The sequence below is a fragment of the Vulpes lagopus genome, chromosome 8, assembly GCF_018345385.1.
Source record: "Vulpes lagopus strain Blue_001 chromosome 8, ASM1834538v1, whole genome shotgun sequence".
NCBI lineage: Eukaryota > Metazoa > Chordata > Mammalia > Carnivora > Canidae > Vulpes > Vulpes lagopus.
In genome coordinates this window covers 273,919-296,333 of record NC_054831.1, presented here as the reverse complement: position 1 = coordinate 296,333, position 22,415 = coordinate 273,919, and the positions used below count along the sequence as shown (strand labels likewise).

Below are 22,415 nucleotides of genomic sequence, written 5' to 3'. Positions count from 1 at the left end.
AATTTTAAATTGTCCTGTTTCCTTGAGTACTTTTAGAGAAACTGTTGTAGAGAGAGTTGGGTACCAGTGGATCTGTTGATAAATAAGCTCTCATGCTATGCCCGTGTCCTGTGGTGGAGATAATTTGTGTGCAAGATCATCTCTTCGATCAAGGAACGCTGGATGCGTAGGGATACGTTTCTCCTTTCAGGATATAGAATCCCCTCTCTGATAAGCAGAAGTGGCAGTTGTATCTTCAGGCTCTCAAATTCAGTGCAAGTCCTTACGGCTTTCAGTGCAGTTTGAGTATCTCTGGTGCACAGCATTTTAGGGATATGTGAGAGCCTAAGATTTGAAAGTGTGCCAGAGTGGGATTGAAATTCCTATCAAAAATGTTGGTGACCTTTTAAAGAATCTAGAATGAATGTAGCTACAGTTTCCTGTGAGCTCTCAAGATTATTTTCATTATACAACATAATATTATAAAAGAAAATTTGATGTTGATCTAATTATTAGGCAAAAAATTTAAGTAATGAAATGGTAGACATATGAATTAAATAATAGGAGTAGGCATCGGGGTAGATGAAGGAGTTATAATTTGGCAAATGAACTGTAAATGGGCATATGAAACAAGTCGAAGGACTAAATCAGGCTTTTTCCAGAATTTTCCCACAGTGCTTAAGACAAAGAATAAAGAAGTACTTTGTTAGCTGAGATTTTGTAGCCCATTTCCATCCAGACAAAATCTTTAATGGTACTTTTGTCTATGTAAATGTTTAACAATATGCTTTATGTCTAAACTGGGAGAACTATAACACTGTGGCCAACTGGAAAATGGGAACACTGAAGAAAACATTCTGGTTTTTAATCTGTATTTTGTCTATTATGTTTTTAATGACATTTCTCCTCCAGCCTAGTGTTGAAATACGGTTCTGCTTTGGGTGGCTGTGTATCTCAGTGGGAAATGGGTTGTGAAGGAAGTTTTTCTTCCGTTGTATCTGTTGATGATGCTGGTGCTTTCACTGTCTGTAAGGCCTTTCCGGTAGAGTTCAGAGAGAGTCTCCTTTCCTTTACTATTCTGGGGATGTGCAGTGGGTATGGGTCCTCCAGCCCACGTGGTGGTGCACCGCCGGACCTTAGGAGCGGAACATGCTTACCTCAAGCTTTATTAAGGTCTGCCTCTCCATAATTCATGTTAAATTAATATTTGTGTATGGTGTGAGGTAGGGGTCATCGTTCATTTTTTTCCCCCATTTGGTTATTCACTTCCCTCAGCTCCTGCACTGAATTACACTAGTGACTTTGCTGTAAGTCGAATGACTGTGCACACAGGGGTCTGTTTCTGGGCTCTCCTATGCTCCATAGGTCGGTTTCTGCACCAATACCGTATTGTCTTAATTACTACAGCTTTAGAGTAAGTCTTGATATCTGACAGTGTGAGCCCTACAACTTTGCTCTTCTTTCAGGTTGTCTTTATTTACCAGGCTTTGGTATTTATATATTTATATATGTAATATGTTTATATATATATATATATATATATTTTAATCTACTTGTTAGTTTCTGTGAACGCAAGCTGCTGGGATTTTCTCTGGAATGGCATTGAATGTATGGATCACATGGGGAGCACTGATGTCTTATGTGGAGCAATGTGCACATTCGTAGATGGACTTTAGCTTTTGTTTTAAAATTTTTGGTAGAGCAGACTTCTGTGTCTTCCCACCATAAATGGCATGTCTTAGATTTCACTTTCTGGCTGTTTATTATCAGTTTATAGAAATAGAATTGCTTTTTGTGCATTGACTTTACATTCTGTGGCCTTGCTAAGTTCTTTTATTAATTCTTTTTTTTTCTTTTATTAATTCTAATAGTGTAATAATATAGGTTCTTTTGTTTTCAGCTGCTAACTAAATTTCTGGATTTTAAATTTCTCTTAGGCTTTTATTTTGAAGCAGTCTCAAACTTAAGCAGTCTCAAACAAAAGATGCAAAAAAATAGTACAAAGACTTTTTTTTTTTTTCTGAATTATCTGAGAGCAAGTTGCCAACATCATGCCCCAACACTCTCATACTTCAAATGTATTTCCTACAAACAGGGAGGTTCTTCATCATTATCGTTCAGGACGTTAATACGGATCCCTCACTACCCTCAGGTCCCCAGGCCCCATTTGGGTTCCCCTGTGGATCCCACTACTGTCCTTTTCAACAAATGACCCATTGAGTCCCGTCTCTGGTCTCCAGCCTGTGACCTTCACGACTGAAGATCACAGTAGTTGGTTTGTAGATTAGTCTCGGATGGACCTTGCTGGTAGCCCATGAATGGCTTCGGGTCGTGCGTCTTTGGCAGGGTGTTACCTACTGAATGTTTGTGTCAAAATTCATATGTTGAAACCTAACCCCCACTGTGATGGTTATTTGGAGACAGGGTCTTCGGGAGGGAATTAGATCATGAAGGTGGAGCCCTCACAAACGGGATTGGTGCCCAGCCCCTTCTATCACATGAGGACACAGCTGAAAGACAGCCTTCTGTGAAGCCAAAAGCGGGTCTGCCCCAGACACCTAATCTGCCAGTGGTGATCTTGGACTCCAGCCTCCAGAACTTGAGAAGTTGGTGTCTGTTGTTTGGGCCACTCAGCCTGTGGCTGGATGACTGAGATACCAGGGAAGCTCGGATGGGGTGCTGGGCCCTCACTGCATTCGCCTACGTGCTGTGCAGTTGCAGTTCATCCAGTTTCTGGCATTGTTCACTCTGGACTCATCCTGCTCTCGCTGCCGCAGACCCGGCATCAGCCCGTTCTCCAAGGGAGACTTGTGTGGGAGTGTGCTCCTGACCCTCCGAGTCTTGCTCCTCCAGGACCTGTCAGTGGGCAGAACCAGGGGCTGGGGTTCTCCGTGCCAGCCCGCCCTCCCACGGAGAAGTAGTCCCTGTTGCTGCTCCCTGTCCTACCCCGGGCTGCTGTCTTGTGCAGCTCTTACTGCCTCCACCTCACTAAGGGGCGACCACTCACCCCACCTCCACTTCCGTACCCTGCACTTGGCCCTTGTGTACAAACAACCCACCTCACTAACCCACGTTGAGCCCATGTTTTTATTTTTTTTTAAATCACATAGACTTTTTAAAAAATAGGTTAGTAAATGCTCATGATACAAATTTTAAAATACATAGAAGGATATGCAGTCACACAGGTTAGTTCTCTGGAATCAACCACCATTCCTAGTTACTGTGCTCCTTCCAGGGCATTTACCGGGTGTGTGTGTGTGCGTGTGCGTGTGTGTTTACATCTTTGTGTGCATACCCCGCGTGGATGGCAGCATACGCATCACCTTGCACCTTGCTGTGTTCTCTCAACAATGTGTCTTGGAGGTCTTTCCATTTCAGTGCAACCCTGGATGTGCCACGGTTTATTGACCTGTCCTGTCCGGGTAGATTTAAGGTAGTTTTATCATTTGCTATTAGAAGCATGATTTTAATGAATACTGTTTTATGCACATGAGTTTGCACCTGTGAAATCCTTCTTAGGGTGAGATTTTTCAGAGAATGGTGTGGACATTTAGATTTTGGTAGGTAGCTCCAACCTGGCTTGCCCAGCGTTGGTGCCAGTTTGCCCCCAGCCCCATGTGGGAGCACCTGGCCCATGCTTGCCCACACGGTATGTCAGACTCTCAGCTCGATGGGGCCTGACTCTGACCCATGCATCTCTGGTCATGAGTTGCAGCGAGCCTGTCTGTGTGTGTGAGCATCACTCAGGCTCATGTGCTGGTGAACAGCCTGTCCTCTTGCCCATTGTTCTCCTCAGCTCGTCATCTTTTTTACTCACTGATGTTTGAAGTCTGGTGTGTGTGTGTGTGTGTGTGTGTGTTTTAAGATTTTATTTTTTACTTGAGAGAGAGCAGGCAGGGTGGGGATGGGCAGAGGCAGAGGGAGAAGCAGGTTCCCTGCTGAGGAGGAAGCCCAACGCAGGGCTCGATCTCAGGACCGTGAGGTCGGGATCATGACCTGAGCCAAAAGCAGCTGCCTCACTGACTGAGCTTCCCAGACGCCCTTGCGGTCTGATGTGTTTTAAAGAAATTTGCACTTTGCTATAACGTGAGCCATTTCCTCCCTTTGAGGAAACGGCTCGGCCTTTGACTGGACAGGTTTTTTTTTTCTTTTTTTTTAAGATTGGTTTGTTGTTAAGATTCATTTATTTGAGAGAGAGAGTTGTGAGGGGCAGAGGGAGGAGAGAGAATCCTCAAAGAGACTCCCTACTGAGCGTGCAGTCTGATGCAGGGCTCAACCCCATGACCCTGAGACCATGACCTGAGCCGAAATCGAGTCGGCTGGCTGCTCAACCCACTGAGCCACCCGGTGTGGGGCTCTAACTCGCAGCCCGAGCCAGCTGGGCGCCCACAACAGCTGCTTCTTGTGCAGACATTTATTGGTGTCCCCTGTTTCATGAGCCTCCTGTTAGGGCTCGTGAGCTTGTGGTGTATCCTGTGGTGTATCCTGAACTCTCCCCAGAGTATGAAACAAAACGGTCTCATTGCAGAACTTTGATGAGTGGATGTTTTTGTGTTTTGATGTCTTACTCATCTTAAAATTACTGTGTGAGGTTAGGGTACAGGCTTGTTCTATCCAGAGGGACACCAAGTGGCATGTATTGGATAATGTACATTCCTTCCACTGATTGACCTGAAACATCGTGTTCATCCGACGCTCTAGTACTTTCGGTATTTGGCTACATCTCTTCGCCACCTCATCTCTTCTGGTTTGTCTCTATGGACAGGCACCTGTACCGATCGTTTCAATTACTGTGATTTTTCAGCAGGTTGAATAGTCCTCTCCTATTTTCCTTTTCATTGGCATGCTTGCATTAAAAAACACCAACCATAGAGTTAGCCTATCAGGTTCCTCCGAGAATCCTCTTAATCCTTTTATGAGGACAACGTGGAATCTGGCTTAATTCAAGGAGCACTGGCACTTCTGTGAAGGTGTTTGTGTGCAGGGAAATGGTGTGACCGACGTCTCTGCACGCCCCTTCTCTGCTCCCCTTTTTCTATCATCGTAGTGTTTTTAAAATTTTCCCCATGAAGCTTTCTTGTGTTAAGTTGATTCCAAGATATTTCAACTCTTTTGTGGCGGCTACAAATGTGATTGTCTTCCTTTCTGTCCTGAAAATGGTGGGAATTGTGTGTAGGTGAAGGCTGTTTTGATGTATGTTTAGTCATTATGGTTTTCTCGTTGATGTTCTTATGTTTTCAAAGTAAATTATCCTATCTATAGATGGCAGTTTTATTTTCTTTCTGTTTTTTTTTTTTTTATCTCTCATTTCTTTCTCTGTTTTCATGTTGGTGTCACATAGTAGTGATTGAGTGTATTCTTGGGAGTGGCCTCCTCGTCTTGTGAAATGTTAAAGAATCACATTTACTTCCTCTTTTATTAAGAATTTAGGGATCCCTGGGTGGCTCAGCAGTTGAGCATCCACCTTCGGCCCGGGGTGTGATCCTGGGGTCCCAGGATCGAGTCCCACATCAAGCTCCCTGTGGAGCCTGCTTCTCCCTCTGCCTGTGTTCCTGCCTCTCTCTCTCTCTCTCTGTGTGTCTATCATGAATAAATAAATATTTTTTTAAAAAATTTAATCAGTAGATCCTTAAAAAAAAAAAGGAGGGGGGTGCACACCTGGGTGGCTCTGTTGGTGAAGCATCTGCCTCCGGCTCAGGTCAGGAAACCAGGGTCCTGGGATGGAGCCCCACATCGGGCCCCCTGCACGGCAAGAAGTCTGCTTCTCCCTCTCCCTCTGCCCCTCCCCTCAACTTGTGCCGTCTTTCAGTTGCTCATTCTCTCAAGTAAATAAATCTTTAAAAAATAAAAAGAATTTATATGAAGAGTAGAAATTGAATTTTATCAGGTATCTTCTCAGGTTTTTGATTATGAGAAGAATCCTAGGATTTTTTTCTGAGAGATCTGTTGATATATTAATAAATGTGCTGATACTATATTGAATTATCCTGGTTTTTTTATTAATTTTACTTGGTTAATATTAGTGTTAGTTGTTGCTGGATTATGTTTGCTAATATTTTACTCAGGATTTTTTTTTTTTTTTGAGAGGGGTGGGAGGGTGCAGAGGGAAAAGGAGAGAGAATCTCCAGCAGGCTCCACGCCCAGCACGGAGCCTGACATGGGGCTCGATCCGAGGACTCTGAGCTCATGACCTGAGCCAGAACCAAGAGTCGGACACTCAACTGACTGAGGCCCCAGGGCCCCTTTCTCAGGGTATTTTCACTGATACCTATCACTTGGGATTTTTCTCTCTGGAACGTGTTTATGTTTGTATGGAGTTTGGGAGTTCTTTCCCATGAAGCAGATTTAGAAGAGACCACTAGTAGCACCCACCACGCTTTGGAGCAATTTAAATAGCTCTGGAGGGACGCCTGGGTGGCTCCGTGGGTGACCGTCTGCCTTTGGCCCAGGGCGTGACCCCGGGGCTCTGGGATCGAGTCCCACGTCGGGCTCCCTGCAGGGAGCCTGCTTCTCCGTCTGCCTGGGTTTCTGCCTCTCTCTCTCTCTCTCTCTCTCTTTCTCTCTCTGAGTCTCATGAATAAATAATTTTTTTAAGTAATAATAAATAAATAGCTGGTCTGGAAATCTCTGTCCCTAGATGGTTTGTGAAAACACCTGATTCTGCTGCGTTTTGTAGAAGTTCAGTATGTATTTCTGGTGACGTGGGGAATACAGAGTTCCTTTTTGTTGCCTGAACATAGGATAACTGAGTCGAGAAAGCTTTTTTACTTTAGTTAAATGTACTCCCGTTTAGGAGTTAAACACATGCATATACACAGGTGTATGTGTGTGTGTGTGTGTGGGTGTGCGCGTATCTGCAGGAGTGTAGGTGTATCCGTAGGGGTGGCGGGGGGTCTCTTAGCTCTGTGTGTGTGTGCGGATGTACACGTATCCGTGGGTGCGTGTCTGTGTATTCATACAGAAACGTGTAATTAAATGTATTTTTTTTAAGATTTTATTTATTCATGAGAGACACACGGGGGCGGGGGGGTGGAGGGAGGCAGAGACCCAGGCAGAGGGAGAAGCAGGCTTCGTGCAGGGAGCCCGACGTGGGACTCCATCCGGGACCCCAGGGTCACACCCTGGGCTGAAGGTGGCGCTAAACCGCTGAGCCACCCAGGTGTCCCTTTTTTTTTTTATGCCCAGGTTTAAAAACCCTGTTCTGGGTTTGGACGCTGGTGCACCACGAGCGCCCTGTGTGCCTGCACACTGGATACGCTGGGGTCCTGCGGGCAGGCCTCGTGGAGCGAGGGGCCCTCGTGGGCCGGGCTGTGGGTCCTACCGCCGCACCACACGGCTGACGGGAGAGGCAGGGCTGGGGCAGCAGGACAGTGTGGGTGCCGCGGGCCTGGAGCCGCGAGGGTGGGCGTCCCGCCCTCCGACGAAGGGTGCGCCGAACGGGTGGGTGCGTGACAGCACGCTGTGAGGGGCTCGGGGGCAGGGCGTCCCCTGGGAGGGAGCGGCCAGGTGTCCAGGTGTCCAGGCCAGGCCTGTGGGGAGCGGAGCGCCCCGCCCGCCCCTCGGGGATGGGGCAGGGTCCAGTGTGGGAGGAGCTGCCGCAGCCCGTGGTTTCCTAAGCGGTTCGCGCGGCGTGGGAGGGCCCGGGCCGCAGAGCCGTGGTGGGGCCCTCCCCGGAGCACCGGCCGCCCAGGCCCCGCCAGAGGACTCTGCCCCCCCCCCCGCCCGCGCTGCAGCTCTGGGCGTCCACGGGAGAGCGCTCGCGGGGAGTGGGCCCCGGGCCGCGGGGAGACAGCCGCGTGCGCGGCCAGAACTCGCGTCCTTGGGAACGGCGGGGCTTTGCTGTCTGCCCACCTAGTCTGTTGTCTTCTTCCTGCAAAAATGACAGATGCTGGGGGCGCCTGGGGCTCGCGTCGTGATCCCGGGTCCTGGGTTTGAGCCCTGCCGGGCAGGGAGGCTGCTTCTCCCCGCTCGTGCTCTCGGCGTCTGTCGCTATCTCCGTCTCTCTCTCAAATACATAAATGAAATCTTTAAAAACAAAATGACAGCTGCCACTGCTGAAAGACGCGGACGTCACCGGACTTACCGTGTAGGAGTGAAAGCACTCGGCCCTCCCAGCTGCATGCAGTCCCCAGCGGCCGTGGCCTTGGAGGACGAGGGGTGCAGCCTCCAGACCTGCTTCAGTCAGAGGTCCGTGCAGTCGGAGTCTTTTTTTATATATAAATTTATTTTTTATTGGTGTTCAATTTGCCAACATACAGAATAACACCCGGGGCTCATCCCGTCAAGTGCCCCCTCAGGCCCCCCCCGCTCCCCCCCCCACCCTCCTCCCCTCCCTCCGGTGGGAGTCTTCTCTGAAACCGACTCTGTTCCGGACGCTGAACGCGACGGCAACCCTCTCTGCTCCGCGACTGGTCTGCAGGCCTGGACCCCTTCCGCGGGAGCACGTACAGAATGTGTAGGGTCTGCGTGGTTGCCGCTGTCGACACACCGTTTATGTCATCAGTTCGTCGTTGGATTTGTCCTTGCCCGTTTAGCAACTGTGAGAATGTCTTCTCGAGGTGGAGTTGCTGGCGCAGGGGTACGCGTGTGCACGGTAAATTCCGGAGCTGTTTGCAAATTCTCCCAGCAGATGGGAGGGACCGCGCTTCCCCCGACCGTGCGACACGGCTCTGCCCACAGCGGCGGGTGAAAAATGCTCTCTTCGTTTTCATTTATTTCATGGTTAGGGGGCTTGAGTACCTTTTTCTGTGCCTAAAACCATTTGTATTTCTTTTTTGCTGTTGTTGTTAAAGATTTTATTTATTTATTCCTGAGAGACACAGAGAGAGAGAGAGAGAGGCAGAGACCCAGGCAGAGGGAGGAGCAGGCTCCACGCAGGGAGCCCGACGTGGGACTCGATCCCAGGACCCGGGGGTCACGCCCTGGGCCGAAGGCGGCGCTAAGCCGCTGCGCCACCGGGGCTGCCCGTGTATTTCTTTATCTAATGCACCATGAGAGAGCGTCACTGTAACTTCGTTCGCCGTTTCTCTACTCAGAAGATTCTTCTCTTTGTTTAATCAAATCCCTCTTTATGCTCCTGGGGAGACTTGCCTCCCCCAGGGTGGGAGAAGGATTCTCTGCTCTGCTCTGTTCTTTGTCCGCTGGAGTTCGTCCTCGTGAGCTGCAGACCAGGGGTCTCACCGCGCTTCCTTCTAGAAAGCCGCTTGCGCCTCATGCTTGGGCAGCCGCACGTTCTCGCTGACGTCTTACCGGATAATAAAGGACTCGCTGTGGTCTCAGGCGCGGGTGGAGCACAAGCCCCACCGTTTTAGCAAATAGCAAATTGTTTGATAAACTGTTTACCGAGGCCGAAAATGGGTTCCGCGTCCTGCGAGTGCCTCGGGTTACACGGGAAAGGGCTCGGGACACGGCTGGGCACGTGACTGAGGGGGTGTCTGGCCTCGCGGGGTGCCCGGTCCCAAGCTCGAAGAGCCTTAGGCTCTCTGGTTCCTTGGTGACAGCCATAAGCCGTAGAGAGGCCCGAGGGAGGTGGGGTCCGGCAGGTGGACCTTTCCCCGCGGGAGGCGGGGCACACACAGCGTTTCACAGACCCTCGTGGTGGGAAAGCGCCTGACCCTCCTGTGCCCCCCCACAGCCCAAGCGCGATGGCCAGGCGTTGCTGACGCAGGTGTGGCGGCACTTGAACCTGACGGAGTGCGACTACTTCGGGCTGGAGTTCCAGCACCCCCGGTCCTACTGGGTACGTGTCCTTGCCTTATCTTGCAAGCGGGCTCCAGGTGTGCCCTGGGTGCGGACAGCGCGGCCACGGAGAGCCCTCGAGAACCTGCCGCGTGTGCAGGCACGACACCCTGTCATGTGTGTCAGAGCTCGACTGCGGAGACGGGGACTGTGTTTGCCTTTGAGCTGAGCTGACTTCCCATCCTCCCTAAATTTGTTCCCCCCACCAGCACGTCCAGGGAACCCCAGAAACAACCTCTAGTACGTCTGCATGAAAATTATTTTGAGCAAACCATTTTACTAAATTAATTGGTTATCCCTCGTGCTACTTGGCAGACGAAATCAGCCTTAAAAAGCGTGGAGCTTTAACATTCGCACGTAGAACTGTTTTAAAGAAACCAGAATCGGGCGCCTGGGCGGCTCCATCAGTGCAGAGTCTGACTCCTGATTCCAGCTCACGTCTTGAGCTCACGGTTGAGTTCAGGCCCCGCACTGGGCTCTACGCTGCTGTGGAATCCACTTAAAGACAGAACTGAGTGGACGTGTCGGCGTCGCAGGGCTCCGCCCACCCCTTCGGGCGGTGGCGCTCCCGTCGGTGGTTGTGTACAAGTGCAGCGAGTACCAAAGACTTGTTTGGCCTTAACAGCTGCCCCGAAGCACTTACTGGTACCCGTGCTGCACCACCAGCGTGCGAGCAGCGGACGGCTCCTGTCCTCCGTGGCATCCTACCACCCCCCTCGCTTCCCGGGGCGGGCACTCCTCTTCCCCTCCCAGTGTCCGTCAGGATCTGGCAGGGGGTGAGCCGAGGGCAAACAGGCCCGCCTCAGCTCTCTCCTGCCTGTAGACAGTTCTGTGTTTTGTCATGTAGTTATTAGATAGAGAAATCATTGAATGGATTTGATCTCTTTTCTTAAATCCTCTCCAGATTTGGCTGGAACCTATGAAGCCCATCATTAGGCAAGTACGAAGTAAGTCCTTTTTTTAACTCTTACAATTCTGTTCATTTATGCTGCTTTTGTTCTTGACTGTTCGACCTGCGGCTCTGTTCAGAGCTTCGTTGTCCCCGTTCTGGGGAGCAGTGCAGAGACTGCCGGCTGCACCGTAACAGGATATGCTCTTGGATGGGTCACTAACTTTTGGTCAATATGCAAAACTAAGCATCTCCCCTGAAATAAAAAGGCATTGAGGTGCTTCCTTTAATTAGCTCCTTAATTTTTTTTTAACAATTTTGAAACTTTATTTTTTGTAGTGTTATTTTTTGAGTATAGTTGACATACAATTTAATGACGTTATTTAATAAAATAGTTAATACTGTTTTGTAATTATAATTATTTTTGTTAGTCTCCATTAAATTTTTAAAATTGGAGCGCATACTCTACTGGCTGTGCCCAGGGGTCCAGATTCACCTGCAGTCTGTTTGGTCCCCTCGAGGAGAGAAGGATGGGTGCCGGTAGCTTCGTTAGTCGCTGGTGACCTGGGGCCATTTAGGTCTTCGTGGCTCCGTAGCACACCACCACCTCTTTTCTGCGTGGTGAAAATTACATAGCTCTGCTGTTACCGAATTCCAGTAAACTGAGATGCTCAGGTGAGCCAGCATCTTGTGCTTTTTCTTTACAGTAATCAGGTTCTGGTTCAATATAGTGAGTGATGACGTTTTTCTTCCACTCAAGTATATAAAGATCTCAAAAAACAGTGGAATTGACCTTACATGTGAAGTTGAAAATGTTTCTTTTCATAGGGCCAAAGAACACATTGCTTCGTCTAGCAGTGAAATTTTTCCCTCCTGATCCGGGTCAGTTGCAGGAAGAATTCACAAGGTAAAGAGCCCTTCCTGGAGCCCCCGGGTGGCTCGGTCTGTTAAGCATCTGCCTTCGGCTCAGGTCATGATCTCAGGGTCCTGGGATCAAGCCCCACATCCGGCTCCCTGCTCACTGCCAGAGTCTGCTGCTCCCTGTCCCTCTGCTGTTCCCCCTGCGTGTGCACGCTGTCTCTCTGTCTCTCTCTTTCTCTCTCTTTCTGCCAAATACATGAAATCTTTAAAAAAAAAAAAGGCAGCCCTCCTGAACCTGAAGCTGCCGTCAGCAGGGCCTGGAACTCACCTGTGCCTCCCACATTACCCGGCTCCTCAGGGCCTCAGGTATGTGTGGTCTAAGAACGAATGACGCTGTGACACGCATGGAAGGTGTGATCACATATTAAAAGAGCAGTTAACTCCTGCACCAACACAAATACCAGTAGAGCTTGGAAGAGGGTATATGGTCACATCTGGGGACAGAGATGGGGTATGTGTTGGTGCTGTTTACTGATGGACTGTAGTCTCCAGCTGAGCACAGGGTTATGCAGGTGCATGAAGTTCTCAGGACTCTCACCCATCATAAATATTTGCACAGAATACACCCAGCTGGGAGAAGTGTCTTTGTAAATATATGGAGCAGTATTTTAGGTGATTTCTTTTGTGGCAGAAACAATCACAGTTGTTTCATCTGGACAAAAGATTACGGAAGTTTTCTTCCGTGTGTTTTATGAACTGACTCAAAACCCGAGGTCAGATGTAAGATGAAAGAGACTGTGATGCCGCTTCCAACTGCAGATGGATCCATCCCTGAATCACAGGCATGTCACAGACCTCTTTCTGGAAGGTTTCTGTAGAGCAGTACAACATCACAGAATCACAGGCTGTCAGCTGCCCTGAGATGTTGGGATCCCATTACTCCGGCCCCCATTTTGTGGGTAAGGAGACTGAACCCCAAGGACAGCAAAAAGTGTTTTTAAGAGTGAACACAGAACTCATCGTCATTGTGTATCAAGCCCCTGAGATTTAACAAAAAGTCCTCTTTGAAGGAATAACTCTTAAATAAGTATACCTGGAAAATAACATGAACTAGGAGGCTTACCTAATTCTGGGTCCTGGCTGCACATCATGTTTCTGCAGAACTTCCTTTTTTTTTTTTTTAATTCGTAAGAAATACACTGTTTATGGTAAGAGACACTTCAACATAAAGCTACATAAAAAGCGAATGTACCACTTTGCTCCCTGCCCGCCGCACTGTCCCCAGAAGCGTGTCTTCCAGGTGAATTCATAGCAGCATACCCGTGGGCCAGGTCTCCAGAGAGATGACTTCACAGAGCAGGCCCACGATACAGACAGCTGTAGGCTGGTGGTTTCTTGTTTTGTTTTGTACCCGCATGTCCAGAGCGTGGCCCGGATGTCTTTCCTCGGCAGTTTGTGGCTGTCATCTCCCTCATTGAACTCCGCACATACTTAAATTATTTCCAGGGTTTCTCTACGCTGGCGCTGCCAGTAAACAGCCTCGCCCACATATCTCTGTAAGCTCTGGAAAGTATTTCTCCAGAAAAGTTTCATAAACATGAAATCAGTGAGTTTGAGGGTAAGCACATTTACGCTGCAAGAGAACACACAGGTGGCTGCCTCTAGAGCGTGGATGCCAGCAGGGAGTTAGAGTCGCTTCATACCCAGCCCCGGGGTCGTGCCCGGGATGCAGCGCGTGCTCAGTGGTTCCTTGTCGGTGGAGTGAGTGTAGACTCCATTCGGGTTGCCTTCTCTGGGTGCGGTCTTCCCCTCCAGGGGTGCCCGTCCCTCAGCTCCTAGCCAAGACCAAAATCCTTGGTCTGTCTAAAACTGTCATAGCTGCATTTAAAATTAAATCGTGATTGGATATTTCTGCTCTTTCACAGCGTGCAGTTTTGTGTGTATAACAGAAGTAACGTGAATCTGTGAGCTCCCCCCTGAAGGCGTGGTGTGTCTGGGAGGCGTGTGCGTCTGCTGTGCGTGACCCCGCCCGCGGAGCTGCCTGCCCGGGCCTCCTGCTGCTTTGCCTCTGCTCCCGTCTGCTCCCCTCTGCTCTGACGCGTCTGGCCGCTGCTCTTTCCTGGGGCTCGGTGCTCTCCTGCGAGGGAGGCATGGGGGGTGTGCTCTAGAGCCTCTGGAGTTGACGCCTGTGGTGTTTTCAACTCCCTTCTAGATACTTGTTTGCCTTGCAACTTAAGAGAGACCTCCTGGAGGAGCGTCTGCCCTGCGCGGACACCACGGCGGCGCTGCTGGCATCCCACCTTCTGCAGTGTTAGTATCTCCCTGCCCCGCCAAGGCACCTACGATTCCGCAGGGGCCCACGCCCCTGACGCCCCTGACGCCCCTGACCTCCGGCACCTGATGCGCCCTCACGGTTGGTGCGTGTGGTGGGAGGTCGGGCCTCCGGTTTGCCCGTTTTCTCTGAAGATCAACGTCTACCTGGTGGGAGTCCTTAAGGCAGACGGTCCCCGCCCAGGAAAGAAAGGCTGAAGGCCGAGATCTGCAGCCACCGCCGTCTTTGGGAACGTCTCCGCTGCGCCTGTCCGCGCTCTCCCCTACGGGCCTTCAGTCCGGGAGCCGACCCTCGGCACCCCTGGAGAGAGACCTCCCTGGGGGGGAGGCCCAGTTGTCTGGCGATGAGTTAGGCATCAGACCCTGGGGAGAGAGAACACCTGCCTCAGTGTGTCCCACGCAGCAAGGGATGGCTCAGAAGAGCGAGAAGGAACGCGGTGCGGGAGCTCCTAGCGCGGGCGGCGGCCTGCCGGGGCTTTCCGGAGCCCCAGCTGACGGAGGAGGCGGAAGCAGTGCCCCTGCGCAGAACTAAAGTTTGTGAAATTTTGAGCACAGGATGTAGAAAGTTTGGGGAGTCGTAGCTGCTAATAAGTATGTGGTTAATTTGTGGTTCACTTGGTCCCCACACGCCTCTGTAGGTGGCAAGTGTGATCGCAGATTTGCCATCCCGCACGAGGGGCCGTGTCACCTCTTGTTAACGTAAGATCTCAAAGTGACTTTTTTAAGATTTTATTTATTCATAGAGACACAGAGAGAGGCAGAGGGAGAAGCAGGCGTCACACAGAGAGCTTGACGTGGGACTCGGTCCAGGGTCTCCAGGATCATGCCCTGGGCTGCAGGCGGCGCCAAACCGCTGCGCCACGGGGACTGCCCAAAGTGACGTTTTTTTTGGGTCTGACGTCTTCTCGGACGGGAGGTTTCCAGGGCCAGCGCCTGTTTGGCAGTGCCGCCCGCTCCACGGCTGTGCAGGGTAGTTGTGATAACCCGTGGGACTGTCGCGTTCCTACTGCAGGGACCCGCAGCGACAGGGCCGCCAGCTGTGACTCCGAGCCGGGTCGTCTGCCGGAGGAAGGCAGCACGGGGCGGCTGGTGAGGCGCAGAGGGCGCGAGGCTCAGACACCGCCGCGGAGCCGTCGCTGCCGTCCTGCGCTGGGGCGGGACAGCCCTGGTCGGTGCACAACACGCCCTTGGCTCTGGCAGCGTGCGGGCAGCCCTCCTGAGCTGGAGGTGGTCGCAAAACAAAACAGCGGTGTACTTACCGTTTAGGAGTGTTGGGCTGTGACCATGGCTCTTAAACATCGGTGGCCTCAAGGCTCAGGAAATTAGAGACATTGTTCCTCAAGAATTTGAGAGGCTCTGAGGGGGAAAAATGATTTAAAACACGTTATCCTGAAACAAAATAGGCTCCCTGTGCCTCGTCACCGCAGTCCTGAGGCCGCAGACGGGCCAAGTGGTCTAAGACCCAACAAATCCCTCAGGATAAGCTGGTGGCTCCGCGTTGGCCTCCCTGGGGTCCTTGACCAGCGTCCTTGTTCTTCAAAACTCAGGAAGAAACTTCTTTACCTGCCTTTAGGTTTGCCTTTTGATAGCTTAAGGTATGTGGAAACGTGAGGAACAGGATCTCGCTCGAGGGCTGTGTTCTTCTACTACAGGTCGGGATGTCCTCTGCGTCCGTTCACGTGTCTGCACGTACGAATGCTTGTGCTTTCATTTGCCACTTAGAGTCACTGGCTGGTACGGTCTCGTTTCAGCGGAAATAGGAGATTATGATGAAACCCTGGACCGAGAGCACCTCAAAGGCAATGAGTACCTGCCCAGTCAGGAGCGCGCTCTTGAGAAGATCCTAGAATTCCACCGGAAGCACACGTGAGTGTCAGAGGCCGCCGCTGGCCCCCGTCGCCACACCGTACGACGAACGAGTGGGCTTCTGTATGGGAGCCGCCGCCGAGGCTCCTGCACGCCTGAGCGGGGTCCCTACCCCAGCTCCTGGGGCACAGTGCCACGCGGCGGGAGGCGAGACAGGACGTAGCGCCCTGACAGGAGTGACCCGGGGCAGGGCACCAGGGAGCCGTGCGGGAGCGTTCTTAGCCAAGCCGTGTGCTGGGCCCCGGGCGCCCTGCTGCGAGGCGGGCTGCGGCTGGCGGGCGCCGGGGTAGCAGGCCCGGCTCCCTGCTCTGTCCCCGCTCGCTCGGGCCTCTCCAAGACTCGACACCAAATGCTCTCTTGGGGTGAAGAGAGGTGGGGGGGGCAGGGGCCAGGGGCCTGAGTCGCGATCTGGAACCCAGCAAGGGGAGGGCGGGCGGGAGGGGTGGGACGGCTTGGCCCAGCCTGGAGAAGGGGCCTGCTGACGTGGGGATTGCTGTGGTCGGAGAGCCCTGTGGGGAAGCTCCCTGGGGGCCCTCCCCTGTCTCCATCGAAGGTTTGGGGGCCACCTGCGAGTCAGCCACTGCCGTGCCCACCGGGGGACGGGCAGGTTGAACAACACGGGCCAAGCTCCCACCGGAGGACGTCACCCCTGTGGGGCCATGGGCTTCTCCTGCCTTTGGCCACCCCCAGGTCCCAGGGAGTCCCTGTGCTGTGCCCGGGTGGGGGCGGCAGGCGCTGGCCGGACGAGGGGTGTGTGCTGCGCTGTGTTCGCCACAGGACAGACGAGAGGACAGTGGGTGGCTTTGAGGAATTAGCCGCAGACGGTTGCTGGTGGAGGCGGCGGCCGGGGAGCGGGGCGGGGGACAGTGCTGCTGGGACAGGAGGCCGCGGGTCCCTGCGCTCTCGGGCACACCTGCGCGCAGGCCGCCTGACCTCCGCGTCCCGCTTCGGGCCACTCTTGGTGTCCGAGCACGCCAGGCCGAGGGAGCGGGCCGTCTCCCAGCGCGGCCTGAGTCCCCGGCCCGCCCAGAGGCGACGGCCGCCCGCGGGAGCAGCGCTGCAGCTGGGCCGGGGCGCCGCCCTGTCACCGTCCCCCGCGGCCGTGGTGCCGACGGGCACGAGGGTCGGGGTGCGGCTGGAGGCCAGCAGGCTGCGCGTCCCGTCGGAGGACAGGGCAGAGCCGGCGGGAAGAGAGCGGGGCCAGGCCCGCGCCGAGGGCGTGTGTCCGGACGGGGCACGGCCCCTTGGGTCGAGGCTCACCGCTGGGCCTGGCGACCGCGAGGAACGAATGCTGCGGGCGCGAGAGCGGGCCGAGGGGCTCCGGGGCCCTGGGCGGGCGGCGTGTGCGCGTGGGCGCGCGTGTTAGGTGTGTGGGCGGGTGGGGCAGTTAGAGGAGAAACCGGGTGAGACCCAACCCTGAGATCAGGAGCCGCGCCCCCAGCGACGGAGCCCACCGGCCCCCCTCATGGTGCTGACTCTGTCTTCCACCGTCATTAGATGATTATTGCACTTACTTTATTTCTTTTAATCGTTCTTTGTGGTGGGTTATTTTTTTTTTTAAGATTCTACTTATTTATTCATGAGAATATACAGAGAGGAGAAAGAGAGGCAGATGGAGAAGCAGGCTCCATGCAGGGAGCCCGATGCGGGACTCGATCCCGGGACCCTGGGGTCACACCCTGGGCTGTAGGTGGTGCTAAACCACTGAGCCCCCCCCCCCCCCCGTGCTGCCCTTGGTGGATTTTTTTTTCTAATAATAAATTTATTTTTTTATTGGTGTTCAATTTGCCAACATACAGAATAACACCCAGTGCTCATCCCGTCAAGTGTCCCCCTCAGTGCCCGTCACCCATTCCCCCCACCCCCCGCCCTCCTCCCCTTCCACCACCCCTAGTTCGTTTCCCAGAGTTAGGAGTCTCTCATGTTCTGTCTCCCTTTCTGATATTTCCCACACATTTCTTCTCCCTTCCCTTTTATTCCCTTTCACTATTATTTATATTCCCCAAATGAATGAGAACATATGTTTGTCCTTCTCCGACTGACTTACTGCACTCAGCATCATACCCTCCAGGTCCATCCACGTTGAAGCACATGGTGGGTATTTGTCATTTCTAACGGCTGAGGAATATTCCATTGTATGGTCAACTAATATTCAATAAAGGAGGAAAGACAGTCTCTTCAATACATGGTGCTGGGAACATTGGACATCCACATGCAGAAGAATGAAGCTAGACCACTCCCTTGCACCAGACACAAAGATAAACTCAAAACGGATGAAAGATCTAAATGTGAGACCAGATTCCATCAAAATCCTAGAGGAGAACACAGGCAACACCCTTTTTGAACTTGGCCACAGTAACTTCTTACAAGATACATCCACATCCACGAAGGCAAAAGAAACAAAAGCAAAAATGAACTATTGGGACTTCATCCAGATAAGAAGCTTCTGCACAGCAAAGGATACAGTCAACAAAACTAAAAGACAACCTACAGAATGGGAGAAAATATTTGCAAATGACGTATCAGATAAAGGGCTAGTTTCCAAGATCTATAAAGAACTTATTAGACTCAGGGGATCCCTGGGTGGCGCAGCGGTTTGGCGCCTGCCTTTGGCCCAGGGCGCGATCCTGGAGACCCGGGATCGAATGCCACGTCGGGCTCCCGGTGCATGGAGCCTGCTTCTCCCTCTGCCTATGTCTCTGCCTCTCTCTCTCTCTCTGTGTGACTATCATAAATAAATGAAAAATTAAAAAAATATATATTTAAAAAAAAAAAAAGAACTTATTAGACTCAACACCAAAGAAACAAACAATCCAACCATGAAATGGGCAAAAGACATGAAGAGAAATCTCACAGAGGAAGACATGAGACATGGCCAACATGCACATGAGAAGATGCTCCACGTCACTTGCCATCAGGGAAATACAAATCAAAACCACAATGAGATACCACCTCACACCAGTGAGAATGGGGAACATTAACCAGGCAGGAAACCACAAATGTTGATGAGGATGTGCAGAAAGGGGAACCCTCTGACACTGTCGGTGGGAATGTGAACTAGTGGTGGATTATTAAGGAGAACGTGGTAGCTTCATTTTAACCGAGAGAACTTTCTTTCATTGTGTGAGACACCTTCCTTGGGCCCCTGGAAGCGATCACACGCAGTCACTGAATCAGATATTGAAGAAATAGGTTTTTTTACTTTTATCACAGTTCTTTTGGATCTTTGAGATTGAAGAAAAAAATTTGAAAGCTGGCGTCTCAGTTCTTCGGGGCTGCTGTCTCCGAGCACCCCGGCAGGTGGCTTGTCGCCCACGACCTTGGTTTCTCAGGGCCTGGAGGGGGGACGCCCGCCCTGGAGGCCCTGGGACAGGCGGTGCGCTGAGGGCCTGCTTCCTGCCTCACGGATGGCATCTCTCCCTCTGTCCTCACAGGGCAGGAGCGTCGGGGAGCTCCCAGGAGCCTCCGCCAGGGGCTCTGCGCAGACCCTCCCACACCCTCCTCCCCCAACCATCATCCTGGGGTCAGGCTGTGCCTGGGAAGTTGGGAGGACACACAGTTCACGTCATCCTCACATGCACGGCACACGCCAGCAGCTCCGACGTCCAGGCCCTCCCGAGCCCGCGGCCTGTCTGCCCGATGAGGTCCGGCTGGGGCTCCGGCGGTGGCCCGTCCTGCAGAATCCCCCGGGCAGACCTGTGGGATCAGGGCACCCCGCTGGGCGGCAGCCTGGGCTCGGCTCTCCCCTTGGAAGGGAGAAACTGGAAGAAGGCGGGTGACAGGTGCAGGGCCAGCCCACAGCCACCGGGGCAAGTGGCCTTAGGCCTTAAGGCTCGGGAGTAATCCTCTTTGGCTCCGTGGAAGCCTGATGGAGGCCGTGGGCCCCCGCCCTCTGCCCTGCGGCCCATGGTGGGCGGGGCGGCCCTGACCCAGCGGCTGCCCCCCCATCTCGGCCGCTTGGCCGCCCGCACCCGTCGTGGCCTCCTTCTCGGCGGTACGTGTGCCTGAGCGCTTTTCTGACCGGAGATTCCGCGTCCTCTCTGCTTCACGCTTGCCTCTCCCGGGCGCTTGACCGCCACAGTTGGAGGAGCCCCGCCGCACCGTCTGGACTTGGCTTAGGGACCGTCCCGCTACACGTCCAGTCCCCTTGTCGGCAAGTTCTGCCCGCCCAAGGCACGGACACAAACGCAAGGCAGCCCGATGTGCCGCTTCGTGAGCAGGATCAGCCCATCCCCGGTCCTCTCTTCCGTCTGAGATCGCGCCAGCCCGGCCTCTACCTCCTCACGTCTCCACGTTCTGTCCACGAGGGTCTAGGGCTTCCCTGAGAAGAAAGGCTTCCCCTCGGCCTTTCTTCCCAGTCCTCCCCGACTCCCTTAGCTTCACCTCAGAACTCGCCCAGCCTCTGCCCGGCGCCCTCCTCCGAAGCTGCCGCAGTGGAGGCGTTCGGAGCCAGCAGCTCTTGGGGAACCTGGCCGCCTGGGTCAGTAGCCCACGTGACTATGTCAGGGTCGGGAGTTCAAACCCCACAGAGGGCACGGAGCCTACCAAAGTTTAAAGAAATAAAAGGAATAAGCAAATCTTCCCCATTAGGACACCATTTGCACACACTGGGCATCCCTTCCTTTAAAGATTCTTGTATTTATTCATGAGAGACACAGAGAGAGTGAGAGAGAGAGAGAGAGAGAAAGAGAGGCAGAGACACAGGCCGAGGGAGAAGCAGGCTCCATGCAGGGAGCCCGACGTGGGACTCGATCCTGGGCCCCCGGGGTCACAGCCTGAGCCCAAGGCAGACGCTCACCCACGGAGCCCCTGGGCGACCCTGGTATTCCCTCTTGATGATTTATAGAATGGAAGCTGATGTCGGGTGTCCCTTTCAAACTTAAAGTACCGAGATTTTAGGCCAAGAATAGAAACCATGGAAATGGCACGACCCAGACAGTCACGTTCCTTACAGATCCAAACACCCGGGAGCCCCCTGGGCGGCACGGCTGGATGAGCCTTGGACGCTTGGTACCGGCTCAGGTCATGATCTCAGGCACCCTCCACCCCCCACGGTGTGCTGCCCCCATCCAAGTCAGTCAATCTTAAAAAAAAGAAAAAAGAAAAAAAAAAAAAAGATCCAGAAGCTGAGGTATCCGCAAGCACGAGGAAGGGCTGCTGCTGGAGAACCCCAGGGGCCGGGCTCAGGCCTTGAGTGGGGGTGGAGGTGGGGGTGGGGGCTCTGACCAGAGCCCTCTCCCCTCGGGGCGGCCGTGCCCTGTCCCAGCAGCGCCCTCCTGGACGCTGGTCCGTGTGACACAGGTCACGGGCTCCTCCCTGGGAGCGGGGCTGGACTGTGGACTTGAGAAACGGGCTTATTCGGTTTCATGATTTTGTCCTTATAAAAGTATGTTCTAGTGGTAGGAATTGTACATTATGAAATTTTTTTTTAATTTTTTTTTTTATTTATTTATGTTAGTCACAGAGAGAGAGAGAGAGAGAGGCAGAGACACAGGCAGAGGGAGAAGCAGGCTCCATGCACCGGGAGCCCGACGTGGGACTCAATCCCGGGTCTCCAGGATCGCGCCCTGGGCCAAAGGCAGGCGCCAAACCGCTGTGCCACCCAGGGATCCCTGAAATTTTTTTTATTAAAGTATGGAAATGGGTTGAATGAGATGCTAGCGTTATCTGTGGGGCTTCCTGCGTGTGATGTTTGCGACCGTGTCAGTATTTAGGATGAGGTGCTCGGCTGAGCGTGCAGCGGACGCACGCAAACCACCCCCGTCAGGAAATGCAGCACAGGACCAAAGGAAAGGTGCGGGGCGCGGGCACGCTGCGCTCCTCGTGGGTGGGGAAGCCCACAGCGAGCAGTCCTCTCTGACAAAGTTTCGTTTTGCTACGTTTTGTCTGCCTGATGATTTTGCTCTGTTTTGGCTTTTTAAGACACGAAGTTGCTCTCGGTGCTGTGACCACGCTGTCCTTTCTTACAGGGGCCAGACGCCTGCCGAGTCGGATTTCCAGGTGCTTGAAATTGCCCGGAAGCTGGAAATGTACGGCGTCAGACTTCACGCAGCCTCGGACAGGGAGGGCGCCAGAATTCACCTGGCTGTCTCGCACATGGGCGTCCTCGTGTTCCAGGTAGGGAGGGCGCGCGCGCGGCCTTACACACGGACTGAGCTTCGGTCCTGACGCGTGAGGTCTCGGACTCGGAGGAGGGACTCTGCGTATCGTCTGATCTCGCCTCACCCCGTGGAGCTGAGCGGTTGCTTCCTGTCCCCGGCCCCACTGCTGCAGGGCCCCTGCCCCCGCCCCCGGGCACCTGGTCATCTGCCGTCTCCGCGCGGCAGCCCTGGACGTGCTGTGCCGTGAGGTGTCTGCGGTCGTCATGTCAGCACACGAAATAGAGCCGACTGGCAGCTCTGAGGCTGAGGCGCGTGATGACCGTCAGAATGGTCTTCAGGAATCTGCGTTAGTTGTGTATGGAGGGGCAGATGGTTCCAGAAGGGGCCACTGTGTCCTGCCTGCAGGGAAGCGTATGTGTGGCGTGGAAGGACTGAAGGCAGGTGCCGGAGCGCAGGCCCTCCGCACCCTAGAGATGCTGGAAGGGCTCGCCTCGCCCTCTTGCCCAGGCCCAGGGGCCCCCTTGCTGCTGCGGTTGCCCCTCCTGGGAGCCCCCCGGGCTGACCCTTGCGAAGCTGCCGGGCCCCAGTTGCTTGTAGACGCCTGCAAAGGCCTGCCCCGCGCTGACCGCCGCGGGCAGGGGGTTTGGGAG

General features: G+C 53.3%; 1 protein-coding gene across 2 annotated transcripts in view; it reads left to right on the top strand.

Moving 5' to 3' along the window:
* Positions 1-22,415, top strand: part of FARP2 (FERM, ARH/RhoGEF and pleckstrin domain protein 2) — a 94,185-nt gene that overhangs the window by 34,075 nt on the left and 37,695 nt on the right. For both annotated transcript variants that reach the window (XM_041768142.1, XM_041768141.1), the window contains exons 3-8: positions 9,614-9,718; positions 10,622-10,664; positions 11,435-11,513; positions 13,680-13,777; positions 15,550-15,664; positions 21,634-21,781. In XM_041768142.1, the coding sequence (XP_041624076.1) occupies positions 9,614-9,718; positions 10,622-10,664; positions 11,435-11,513; positions 13,680-13,777; positions 15,550-15,664; positions 21,634-21,781 (588 nt within the window). The remainder of the gene's footprint in view (positions 1-9,613; positions 9,719-10,621; positions 10,665-11,434; positions 11,514-13,679; positions 13,778-15,549; positions 15,665-21,633; positions 21,782-22,415) is intronic.